The sequence below is a fragment of the Cebus imitator genome, unplaced genomic scaffold, assembly GCF_001604975.1.
Source record: "Cebus imitator isolate Cc_AM_T3 unplaced genomic scaffold, Cebus_imitator-1.0 Scaffold317, whole genome shotgun sequence".
Lineage (NCBI taxonomy): Eukaryota > Metazoa > Chordata > Mammalia > Primates > Cebidae > Cebus > Cebus imitator.
In genome coordinates this window covers 1980296-1992979 of record NW_016107632.1, presented here as the reverse complement: position 1 = coordinate 1992979, position 12684 = coordinate 1980296, and the positions used below count along the sequence as shown (strand labels likewise).

Here is a 12684-nt window from a genome sequence, read left to right as displayed (position 1 = left end):
TAACTGGTGGCCCACACCATTGGCCCCCTAGGGCTGTTGTGAGGTATGGAAAGGGCCAGGCCAGGGTAGCACCCGGCAGGGGCTCACAGATACCCTGGATGCGGCGGAGGGTGCCTGGCCTGGATCATGAGCATCCTGATGGCGGCAGGACCTCCTGCTCCCTTGCCCGGTGCCACTGTGCCTGCTCCAGCTGCTTTCCTTGCCCCAACTCCATCTTGACGGCTGGGCCGGGCCTGGTCTCCTGTGTGCCCAGCTCCAGACCGCACCTCGGACGGCAGTGCTGCCTGCCCACTGCCCATGGGAACCGGTGGCTGCTTACACAGGCCCGGGCCCTCCCCTAGGAACCCAGGCCCCTGCGGACGCAATCGCTCAGGCTCCACACCAGCCCCCTTTGTTCCTCAACTGTGTCCTGGGCCAAGAGGCTCCAACATGCCTCAGCAGTGACTCTCGGGGAGTCTGGCCTAGAGATCCCACAGCTGAAAAGGTGGTACCCCAAGACCTGGGGCTCTTGACTTGCCATGGAGGTAAGAACGGGCCCCCTGCGCCTGACCTGGGGCCCAGCGTCTGGAACCGTGTGCCATGGCGTCCCAACAGCTTCGGTGCCTGGAAAATTGGGAGGATGTGCTTATGTGTGAGGATGTGCCTGGCACGTGACAACGGCACGAGCGTCCCTCCCCGAGCTGGGCGGCTTGTGTGGTTCCTGGAGTCTCCACATCTAGACATCGAGGATGCTCACTTTGCTTCTCCCAGGCTGTTGTGATGTTACATGCCAGTGCGGAGCCCCAGACAGTGCCTGGCACCCGGCCTCGGAAGGCCAGCATCCTCCCATGGCCTGTTTACCCAGGACACCCATGCAGTCCACATGGGTCCCCGCCCTTGTGATTAGTGTGCTCTGTGCAGGGCAGGAGCTGGCCTCATGGGACAGCAGTGCCTTGAGGAGGGAGGGACGTCAGTCAGGGAGGCATGCATCCTCTGGGTGGGGGCAGTGGGTGGAGCCTGCCATGTGAGATGGGAGGAGGCGGCACTTCCGCCTGCACCTCCGCCTGCACCAGCTACAGATGTCACTTCTCGGGTGGCCCCCAGCCCCGCCCAAAGTAGTCACCTCTGTGAGGCCAAGTCATTTCTCACCAGGAGACTTGACAATGCTGCTAGCAGGGTGGTTTTCTACCTTTAATTGGGGATACAAAAGGCACCTCTCCCGGTACGAGAGGATCAACCGACAGGTGAGCCCCGTGCCATGGTGCCTGGCCAGGAGGAACAGAGGGGGTATGGACAGGGCAGTGGAGGGAAGCTGGGCCCAGCATCCAGCATCCCCTGGAGCCTCACCTGCAGCCTCTCACCCACTGCGTGCAGAGTTGCAGCTTTGTATGCGGGCCACGAAGCTCCTCAGGGGGCCTCCACACCTCCACGCCCTGCCCTTAATGGCCAGCCGAAGCCATGGGGCCCCATGAGGCAGAGCAGGGAATGGACCGGAGGCTCCGTAGAACTTCCAGTGTGGCCAGCCTCCAACCAGGCCTCCACTGGCAGTGTGGGCTCTGAAGGGCTCCTTGGGGCATGGGTCCAGAACAGGGCATCACTCAGTGAAGGAGAGTCACCCTGGGTCAACCAGCCAGCAAGCCAGCCTGTCCTGGGGGCTCCACTTCTCAGCAGTCTCATGGTCGGCTGGGGTGGGAAAGGAGGCGGAGCAGCCAGATCCCAAGGCAGCGCTGATCTGTCCCCCAGTTCATCCTGCCGCCTTTACGCCCCCAGCCGCAGCTGGGGCAGCTCCATCTTCAAGGAGGAGAAGAGGGGGTAACGAGCCACCCCCAAAGCAGCCTTAACACCAGAGGAGGGAGGGAGGCCCCAGCCTAAGGGTGTGAGAGCAGCAGGGACCTGGGCTGCAGGGTGCCAGACCCCACACTCATAAGGCAAACAGCATGTCATCATCTTTCTCCTGGGTCTTCTTTCGGGCCGCTGGGCCAGGTGGGGGACCCGGGGGACCCTCGGCTGAGGGGCTGGAGAGGTTGGGCAGTCGATCCGCGGCTTTGGCCCGTTCTTCCAGGAATTTGTCAAATTCTAGAGGAAAGGGAGAGGGTGAGCGTGGGCTCTGAGGCCAGAGCCCTGGCGAAAGCAAAGGTGGGACAGGGGCGGGGACTACTACCTTCGCTGGTGACCCCCTTGGGCTCTTCCACATCATTTCCCTGGGAAGGTAGAAGGAAAAGAGGCAGAGGTTAGCCGGGCCCCAGGACAGTCAGCCGGGGCAGTGGGGCTGCAGTTTGGGGACTGCTGAACCTGAGCACTGGGTCCCAGCTCCGCGCCCCGCACCGCCCTGAGTCCCAGGACCTGGGCTCCTCTCTGAACCGTGGGGCCTTCCTTAGGTGGCACCCAACTTCCTGAGCCTTGTTTTTTCCTTCTGTAAAATGCAGGTGGGGTGTGGGGGGGGTCGAAGCTAACTTGAAGGGTTGCTGGGGAGCTGAAATGGGATAATACACGCACGCCAAGCCCAGCACCTGGTGCCCAGTGGGTCCTGGATGGGTGCCAATTCCTTTCCTTGGAGGGTCACAAGGGGTGGACGGTCCTCACCCCTGGGGAGAAAGGCTCCTACCCAGAGACCGATGGCCATTCATGCTAACACTGCAAACTAGGGAGGGGGGCGAGGCTTCTGCCAGCAGTCAGAGAGCCCGAGTCCTTGCCCTGTGGCTTAGTCCTGGGCAGAAACGGCCTCTCCACCTGCAGGAGGCAGCTTCTGGGCCTGAAGTGCCCAGGCGCCCATGTGGGCCTTGGTGCCCAGAAAGGGGGCGGCAGATGCTGGGGTGGGAGCTGAGTCTGCCTCTCCTTCCTTCTGCTGCCTGGGAGGGTGGCAGGGATTGGGGTCCCCGTCTCCTGGCACCCGTCCTCCTCCTCCTGGGTGCTCCCCTTTAGAGGACAGCTGCTTATCATCTGATCTGTAAACAGGCTGGTGATGGCTTCCCTCTGCTAATGACTGGAGGCTCCTTGAGCTACTGCAGGGAAGAGCCTGGCGCCGTTACGCGTCCTTGGTCAGTCTCTCTAGCCTGCCACATCCCTGCGGTGGGCGGACACCCACTGGGTCTCACCTTGGGAGCAGGCTCTGGGAAGCAGCTGAGGCTACTGTGCCCAGGCCTTCTCTTGGAGGGGGAGTGTGCCAAGCAGGAGGTGGGAGGGGGCAGGAGATGGGGACTTGAAGTGCGCCCCTCCGCTCTACCCTGGCCCCATGGGTCATTTCTTTGTGAGAACAACGGGTCCTCCCGCAGTGTGGGTGAGGAGGGGCCTGAGCCTTTGCGTCCGAGCCGACTGGGCCCCAACGTACCACGTCAGTGGACAGCCACTGCTCGACGTCCTCCATGAGGCAGGCCTGTGTGACTGGGATCTGGAAGGAGGGGCAGAGGGTGAGGCAGGGAGGGCAGTGCCCTGGGCGACAAGGTAGTACCAGCTCAGCGCCCTGCAGCTGGGTGGCCCTGGGCAGTCTTCCACCCAGGCCCCATCTGCCTAGCTGCCTGGACCCACCCCTGGGTCCACTGTGGCAGGTTGTGAGCGAGTTAGGTGCAGAGCCAGGAGACAGAGCTCCCAGCAGCTGGAGCAGGGCCAGGGGTCAGAGGGAGCTCCTTCCCCTTGAGGAGAGGACCCCAGTTCTCACACACCCTGTGGGCAGGGTTCTAGGCTGGAGGAGGGGCTTTGGGCAATGGCCTGGGGCAGGGGCTAGGCCACTGCTGCAGGTGCTCAGGAGCATCTGACAAAGGACACTGGAAGCTCAGGGATGAACCCCAGGCATTTTCTCCAGCCATGAAGGCTGGGGTGGGGACATGGTTAGTGGGCCAGGGGTCCCCAGGTTCCATTCCCTGGTGCCTCTGCAGATGCAGACTTCATGATAGAAGAGGGCATAGCAGGGCCTGAGAACAGAGGTGCCAAGTTGCTCAGACAAGGCCAGGTGGGTAGACCCAGATGGGGACATTTCACTTTGGGCTGTGCCACGATGGCTCCCACACAGGGCCAGGAGTTGTTGGAGGCTTTCTCCACCAACGGCTTCTGCAGCGGTAGACTCCAGTTGGCGCTCATGGGCACAGACTTCAGAGTCAGAAAGATCTGGGTCTGGCTCACCCCTTAACACAGCGCGACTCTGAGTGGGTCACTTAGCTTCTTCGCACCTCATTTCCCTCACCCTCTGGGTGAGGCTAACAGCAGTACCTACCGCCCAGGCAGCTGTGAGGATGAAATGGGAGAATGGATGTCGAGAGCCTGGCACAGGGCCTGGCATGGAGGAGGTGTTCAAGAAATGCCAGTTCCTAGATACTATTTGTCAGTAACGACACTAGTAGCATTAGTTACTAGTCAGCTATTTGGGAAAAGACAGAGTCTTTCCCCGAACAGGCCAGTCTGGTCTCCAAGCTCCGTCACCCAGCACCTGAGGCCCCTCAGGCAGGAGCAGAGCCAGAGAGAAGGCAGGAGCTGACTTCTCAGCAGCAGCAGCAGCAGCAAGTGCCCCAGCTGTCCACACCCGCTCCCTCTCCCGGTGTGCTGTCCCAGTCGCCTCTTAGCTGCCAGAGGGGCTGCCCTGTCCTTGCCCAAGAGTCAAGAGCGGGAACTGGGCACAGAGGAGCTGCAGAAGCGGGGCTGGCTGGGCCAATCTGGGAACAGCCTGAGCCCAGGGGCCCTGCAGGGCCCTCAGCTGCCCCTCCATGCTCCTCTGGGTCTTCTCCCGGGTCCCACTCCCTAAGACAGAAGCACCGTGCCCCATGCCCACGCCTGGCAGGAGCCCTGTGAGCAGCCCCAGCTCTCGGCGGCCAGGCCTGGCCCCTGCTCACCATGCCTTGTCTCACCATCCAGTCACTGAGGCTCTTCTCGTGGCTGCCTCCCATCTGAGTAAGAGTCACGCTGATGGCAGAGGGACGGCAGCGCCAGGGCCACTGGGCGGGACAGCTTCTAACGGGGCACGCCTTTTGGGTCAGGAGGCCTGCTGCCTTGTGTGTATGTAGGTGTATGTGTGAGTGTGTAGGTGTGTGTGTGTAGGGGTGTGTGTGTAGGTGTGTATGTAGGTGTGTGTGTGTGTAGGTGTGCTGTGTGTAGGGGTGTGTGTGTAGGTGTGTATGTAGGTGTATGAGTGTGTAGGTGTGCTGTGTGTAGGGGTGTGTATGCAGGTGTATGAGTATGTACGTGTAGGGGTGTGTGTAGGTGTATGTGTGTATGTGTAGGTGTGTGTGGTAGGTGTAGATGTGTGTGGTGTGTGGTGGGTGTATAGGGTGTGTGTGTAGGTGTAGACGTGTGTGGTGTGTGCATAGGGGTGTGTGTAGGTGTGCGTGGTGGATGCATAGTGGTGTGTGTGTGTAGGTGTAGATGTGTGTAGGTGTAGGTGTGTGGTGTGTGTGTGGTGGGTGTAGATGTGTGTGGTGTGTGCATAGGAGTGTAGGTGTGTGTGAGTGTAGGTGTGGTGTGTGTGGTGAGTGCAGATATGTGGTGAGTGCAGATGTGTGTGGTGTGTGTGGTGAGTGTAGATGTGTGTGGTGTGTGTGTAGGTGTAGATGCGTGTGGTGAGTGTGTGTGTGGTGTGTGTGTGTAGGGGTGTGTGGTGAGTGTAGGTGTGTGGTGAGTGTAGACGTACGTGGTGTGTGTAGGTGTGTGGTGAGTGTAGATGTATGTGGTGTGTGTATGTAGGGGTGTGTGGTGAGTGTAGGTGTGGTGTGTGTGTGTAGGGGTGTGTGGTGAGTGTAGGTGTGGTGTGTGTGTGTAGGGGTGTGTGGTGAGTGTAGGTGTGGTGTGTGTGTGTAGGGGTGTGTGGTGAGTGTAGGGGTGGTGTGTGTAGGGGTGTGTGGTGAGTGTAGGTGTGTGTGTGTGTAGGTGTATGGTGAGTGTAGATGTATGTGGTGTGTGTAGGGGTGTGTGGTGGGTGTAGGTGTGGTGTGTGTGTGTAGGTGTGTGTGGTGAGTGTAGGTGTGTGTGGTAAGTGTAGATGTATGTGGTGTGTGTGTGTAGGGGTGTGTGGTGAGTGTAGATGTACGTGGTGTGTGTGTGTAGGGGTGTGTGGTGAGTGTAGGGGTGTGTGTGTGTAGGTGTATGGTGAGTGTAGATGTACGTGGTGTGTGTGTGTAGGGGTGTGTGGTGAGTGTAGGTGTGGTGTGTGTGTGTAGGTGTGTGGTGAGTGTAGGTGTGTGTGTAGTGAGTGTAGATGTACGTGGTGTGTGTGTGTAGGGGTGTGTGGTGAGTGTAGATGTATGTGGTGTGTGGTGTGTGTAGGTGTGTGGTGAGTGTAGGTGTGGTGAGTGTAGGTGTGTGTGTGTGTAGTCAGTGTAGATGTATGTGGTGTGTATGTGTAGGGGTGTGTGGTGAGTGTAGGTGTGTGTGTGTGTAGTGAGTGTAGATGTACGTGGTGTGTGTGTGTAGGGGTGTGTGGTGAGTGTAGGTGTGTGTGTGTGTAGTAAGTGTAGATGTACGTGGTGTGTGTGTGTAGGGGTGTGTGGTGAGTGTAAGTGTGGTGTGTGTGTGTGTAGGTATTGTGGTGGATGTGGCGGCCGTGCAGAGGGATGAGGCAGGTATTGTGGTACCCACCAAGGGGTGAACCACAACAGCTCTGGGATGCCAGAGCCCCGAGTAGGCTGGAGCAGAGCTGACGGTGAACTAAACAAAGCTTCTCAACCCTCTCCTCAGGGATCCCAGAGGCTGGGCCTCAGAAACCCCAGGGCGGCAGGGCAGGTGGCTGTCAGATGGTCTGGAGGCTCCCAGAGGGGTGTGACGGGCACCCAGGTTTTAGGAACATCAGTTTATCCAATCTTCTCAAATTCATCCATGGCACCAAGCGTTTTCCTAGTGCCCCAGAGTGGAGGGAGATGAGAGTCCAGCTCCCAGCCCACGGCCCAGTGCCTGGCTGGGACCCAGCTCAGACCAGCATGGGGCCTGGCACGTGGCAGGCTTGTCAGGAAGTGAAGGAACTAAAACCTGGCAAACAGCATGCAACGCCACTTCGTCACAGGACCTGTGAGACCTGCTCTGAATCCCAGGGTGCAAACACGGGCTGCCCACAATTGGTACTTGATTCTGTTTTTTCCTTTTTTGAGATAGAGTCTCACTACGTTGCCCAGGCTGGAGTGCAGTGGTACAATCACAGCTCACGATAACCTCAAACTCCTCGGTTTAAGTGATCCTCCCACTTCAGCCCCCCAAGTAGCTGGGACTGCAGGTATGTGCCACCACGCCCGGTTTTGATGCTGTTTTGTACTTTGCTGTTGGGAATCGTGTTCTCACGGTTTAGTGGGTGAAGGCCTTACCACCAGCCGGACTCCAGCACCCAGGAGCAGGTGTTTGCTCACACAGTTTTAGGAAATCCTACCCTGATGTGGCAGAAGGGGCTGAACTCTCCCAGGTTATCGGAGATAAATGAGTGATAACCGGCTCATCAGCTTCCGCTTTGCCGCTGGTGGAGCTGCGTGGTGTGCTTCCTCCCTGCGGGCGGGCTGCAAAGGTGGTGCGGGAGCCAGGACACCTGGGCTCTAGTTCTAGTCATGCCTGGATTGCTGTGTGCCCCTGGGGAAGTGAGCCCTGTCTCTGGGCTGCAGCAGGAGCGGATTGGCTGGGATTACTGCCCATTGGGCGGTGGAGTCAACCTCTGTCCACAAGGCGTGCAGGTGGCGGACCCCAGTGTCCTAGACCTTGCCCTGTTCTGACTTGGGAATGGCTCCTGAGATGCTGGGGACCCGGTGGCGGAGGCAGAGTGCCCTTGGGAGTCACGAACACTGTGCCCACAGTGGAGTGGACTTGAAGGTTTCCAAAACTCCTCCCTCCCTTCTTTCCTTCCTTTTTTGCCACAGGGTCTCACTCCATTGCCCAGGCTGGAGTGCAGTAGTGCAATCTCAGCTCACCGTAACCTCCACCTCTCGGGCTCAAGTGATCCTCCCACCTCAGCCTCCTGACTAGCTGGGACTAAAGGTGCGCCACCATGCCCGGCTAATTTTAAAATATTTTGTAGAGACAGGGTTTCACCATGTTGCCCAGGCTGGTCTTGAACTCCTGACCTCAGGTGATCTGCCCACCTCGGCCTCCCAAAGTGCTGGGATTCCAGGCGTGAGCCATCACGCTTGGCCCTCCTTGCTTTCTTAGCTTCCATCCTGATCCTTTTGGATCAGAAGTAAGAGAAATGTCCCTCCTGTGTTTAAGACTTCCCTGCAGCCTCCACCTCACGTAGGATGCAATCTGCAGTGCTCCTAGCTGCCCTGAGGTCCTCTGGTCCCATCTATCCCTGGAGCTTCATTTCCTACCCGCAACCCCATGCCGGCCTCAGAAGTCCCCACACTGCCTCGAGCCTCCTCGGCCCCGGGCCCGCCACCTCCCTCCCTGGACGCACAGTTCCTGCTATTTCGAACCGTCTCCCATAAGACTTGCTCTGTGTGCTCACTTGCTGGAGCAGAAATTCTCACATTGCCCAAAACGCATCCAGATACACATTTAAATGCATGAGAAAATTGTGCTTGGAGCTCTTGCTAAAGGGCGTGGGGTCACCCACAAAGTGTGCTTGGTGCTAGACAAGTGGCTGTCACTCAACACGCAGTCAAGGAACGAAATGGAATTCAAGGAGCACCCTGGCACTTCCCCTGCTGCTTCACAGTCTGCTTTTATTCCTCTCTGCCCACACTCCTGCAAATAAAAAGTCTCTAGAGCCGGGCGCGGTGGCTCAAGCCTGTAATCCCAGCACTTTGGGAGGCCGAGGCGGGTGGATCACGAGGTCAACAGATCGAGACCATCCTGGTCAACACGGTGAAACCCCGTCTCTACTAAAAATACAAAAATTAGCTGGGCATGGTGGCGCGTGCCTGTAATCCCAGCTACTCAGGAGGCTGAGGCAGGAGAATTGCCTGAACCCAGGAGGCGGAGGTTGCGGTGAGCCGAGATCGCGCCATTGCACTCCAGCCTGGGTAACAAGTGAAACTCCGTCTCAAAAAAAAAAAAAAAGTCTCTAGAGGCAGAGAGGAGTAATACTGACTGGGCTCGAACTCCCTGTAAAGCGCCCTGAATACATCCTCTCACGTGTTCTGTTGTAAACAAGTCTAGGTGCTAGGATAAGCCCCAGTGCACAGATACAGAGACAGTCAGGCCTGCAATCTCAGCACTTTGGGGGGCCTAGGCGGGTGGGTCACGAGCTCAGGAGATCGAGGCCATTCTGGCTAACACGGTGAAACCTCATCTCTACTAAAAATACACACAAAAAATTAGCTGGGCATGGTGGCGTGTGACTGTAATCCCAGTTATTTGGGAGGCTGAGGCAGGACAATCAATTGAACCAGGGAGTCAGAGGTCGCAGTGAGCTGAGATTGCGCCACTGCACTCCAGCCTGGGTAACAAAGCAAGACTCTGTCTCAAAAGACTGAGGGTCAGAAAGGCCAATCATCTGTTTAAGGACACACAGGGCTGGTCAGCGGTAGAGCTGGAATGTGAAGCCAGGGCCGCTGGTGTCCAGTTTCAAGTCAAGCCCGGGTGTGAGTCCGTGCGTGTGAGCTTGGGCAAATGGCCTAGCCTCCCTAGCAGTTTCCTTAGCTGTAAATTGGGAATAACCACATTAGCCAACAAGAAGCGACCAGAGAGCCAAACGAGGAAAGGCCTGTGGATGTGCTGAGCCAGGGCTTGGCCCGCAGTGGCACCCAGCGGGTGAGCATTCCTTCACCTCCTTCAGGAGGGCCCTCTGCTTACCGCACCAGTGCTCTGCTGCCGGGCGTCCAGGGCTCCAGCCAGGCCGTCTGTTGCTTGGGGGGCTTCGTATTTTACCCTGAAACAGAGACCACCAGGTCATCAGAAGCTGCCCTTACCAATGGCTGATGCACGAATGGAGCAGGTCGGGGGTCCTGGGTTGAGGGCTCCCACCCTCCAGGCATGCCTGCAAATGGTAGAGAGGGTCTCATTTCCTGCCTCTGGATATGAGGATCTGACAGGTGACCTACGTGACAGGCAGCAGCAAAGGCTGGAGAGGTTCGGGAGACCAAGACCACCAATGGCTACGAACAAGACTGGCTAAACTCAGGAGACTGAGAAACCTCTCCAGCGCCCCTAGGCTTGTGGAGAATTCCCTGCAGACCCTTTCTTGAGCAGGTCTTGTTTCCTATTTTCTGGACTGTGGTTCTGCATGAGGTTGTATTTGAATGGGGATTCCATTCTGCTGCTGAAAATAAACCCATACACTGCGGGTGAGGTGCCCTCTTGTCTTGCGCTGGCTCACCAGCACAGAGATGACCACCTGCACTCCACCCCACCCCTGGTCTCAGCAGCATGGGAGGTAGCTTGGTTAAGCTCTTCTAAATGTCCTCTGGAGGATGCTAGCCAGACAGGCGGCGTGGGGAGGCAGGAGCTGGGAGGGCACGCAGGGCGGATGGGCTGGGCACGGCAGAGGCTGACCCTGCAGCTGCTGGGCAGATGAGGAGACGCAAGGAGGGGTGTGTTGTGTTTGATGTTTGAAGTTAAGTCTCCTGGGGAGCAAGAGAATAGCCTCGGAGGAGAAGCTGGCTAAGGAGGAGAGGCGGCTAGGGTGTCTTTCCCAGCTGCTGCAGTGGGGATGTCAGGGCAGGTACTGGGGACCCAGTCCTGATGCAGAGAAAGAGCTCCATTCTTCTTGCCCTGAACTGCCGGCAGAGAGGACCTCAGCACTGGCTCAGTCCAGCTTTGAGGTGAAGAAGGAAGCCACAGAATTCTGGTCTGCTATTCTTGCTAGGGATAAGGACACCTGACACTCTGGTGAAGCAGGGACTGGTCTAACTGGAAGCTTCAGGAACTGGGACAGCATTACATTGAAATCTTTTTGTTGAGATGGAGTTTTTCTCTCATTGCCCAGGCTGGAGCGCAGTGGCGAGATCTCGGCTGACTGCACGTCCACCTCCTGGTTTCAAGTGATTCTCCTGCCTCAGCCTCCTGAGTGCTGGAATTACAAGTGTCCGCCATCACTCCTGGCTAATTTTATATTTTTAGAAGAGATGGGGTTTCTCCATGTTGGCCAGGCTGGTCTAGAACTCCCAACCTCAGGTGATCCGCCCGCCTCAGCCTCCCAAAGTGCTGGGATTACAGGAGTGAGCCACCGTGCCTGGCCTCATTGAACTCTTGCAATATCAACTTGCCTTCCTGGGAATGGAGTAGGCTGGCACTGAAAGGGGCGTGGGTAAGACCCCCTGTTCCCAGGCAGTCACTTTGAAGACTGCTGCTGTCTGTTCCTTCCCACCAGGGGCAGAGTTCGCTGGTGGTGTGTGGCCACTAGCTGAGCCTCTCCCTGGTTACACGGCTCCCATCCATGGCAAGTGGGCCAGTGACTACTGCAGGGCCCTGCTGGAGCCAACCTTAAAGCCAGTGCCAGCGGCGGGGGTCGGGGGGTGCAGGGGGAGACGTAAGTTTGCTCAGTTCTGACCCAGAGAAGGCCTGCTAATTGAGGGTCTGGAGGTGGCATGTTGTCTCTAACGCATGCTTGGCACATCGTGGGCAAGGCTGAAGAACATGCCCAGCCCCAGTAATACGCAGAAACCGATGCTTTCCCTTTGCTCAAAAGAACTATCTGCCCTTCCTAAGCGCTCTTTGCCTCCCCTGCCTTTCTCTCCTGCCCACGTGGCCCTGAAGCCTGGCTGTCCCCGAGGGCCACGCCTGTCGTGGCGGAGGGCCAAGCAACTCCCCTGGAGGAAGCCCACACTTCCTGCACTGGATTGCAGCCCCTGCGGTGGGGTCTGCTGCCCCACGCAGTGCAGGAGGGTGGAGGGTCACTCCTCAGGTGGTCCCAATGAGGCTGGTGGGTAGGGGCTGGACCTGGGCCACTGGGGTGACACCTGTCTAAGTGCTCCTTGTAGAGACAGCCTCTGTGCACAGCAGCACTAATGAAGACGTGGACAGAGGGGTGAGGGACACCCCTGCCCTGTGAAGGCCTGGCCAAGGCATCCCTGCTACAGCTTGCCCAGATGCCCTGCTGCTCCTTGGCACTGAGTGGACGGGACTGGCTGCAGGAAAGGCTGTGACGGTGCCAGCTGTGGTCAAAGGTAGAGCAGAAACAGCGGCTGCTAAGAAGCTGCTTTCCCTGCGGGCCAAGGCAGAGGCAGTTACAGGCTGGTGTGAAGTGGGGGCCAGGAAGCTGCAGGGCGGAGCAGGCTGGACACCAGGCAGGCAGAAAAGGCCAGTTAGGTGACCAGAGCTCGAAGATCCCCTAGAAGCATACGGGGGCCGGCCAAGCAGGAGAGCAAAGGGAAGAGGACATGGATGCTCAGGCACACGCCCGACCCTGGCTGATATCTTCTGCTAGGGTGGAAACCAAGCCCTGGGGAGGGCCTGCAGGAGGACCAATGGCCTGAGAAGATGCCTGATGTCATTTTAGCTGTGCCTAGCTGAAGGCAGTTTCAAAGATGAAAATCTGGTAAGAAGAGAAATCCTTCTTATGCTGCCTTCTGCTCAGGTTAGAATAAAATCAGCTGCCTCGGCTGGGCACGGTGGCTCACGCCTGTAGTCCCAGCACTTTGGGAGGCTGAGGCGGGTGGATCACCTAAGGTCTGGAGTTCGAGACCAGCCTGACCAACATGGAGAAACCCCATCTCTACTAAAAATACAAAAACTTAGCTGGGTGTGGTGGGGGATGCCTGTAATCCCAGCTACTTGGGAGGCTGAGGCAGGAGAATCACTTGAACTTGGGAGGTGGAGGTTGCGGTGAGCTGAGATCGCACCATTGCACTCCAGCCTGAGCAATAATAGTGA

General features: G+C 57.9%; 1 protein-coding gene across 8 annotated transcripts in view; it reads right to left on the bottom strand.

Moving 5' to 3' along the window:
- Positions 1 to 1141: 1141 nt before the first annotated feature.
- Positions 1142 to 12684, bottom strand: part of TOM1 (target of myb1 membrane trafficking protein) — a 46911-nt gene continuing 35368 nt past the window's right edge. For 3 of the 8 annotated variants that reach the window (XM_037729758.1, XM_017504022.2, XM_017504016.2), the window contains 4 exons: positions 9667 to 9742; positions 3308 to 3367; positions 2138 to 2180; positions 1750 to 2055 (listed from right to left, as the gene is read on the bottom strand). In XM_037729758.1, coding sequence (XP_037585686.1) covers positions 1901 to 2055; positions 2138 to 2180; positions 3308 to 3367; positions 9667 to 9742 — 334 coding nt within the window. In that variant the 3' untranslated portion in view covers positions 1750 to 1900. Of the gene's footprint in view, positions 2056 to 2137; positions 2181 to 3307; positions 3368 to 9666; positions 9743 to 12684 lie in introns of all 8 variants that reach the window. The other 5 variants (XM_017504018.2, XM_017504019.2, XM_017504017.2 and 2 more) reach the window with 5 other exon arrangements.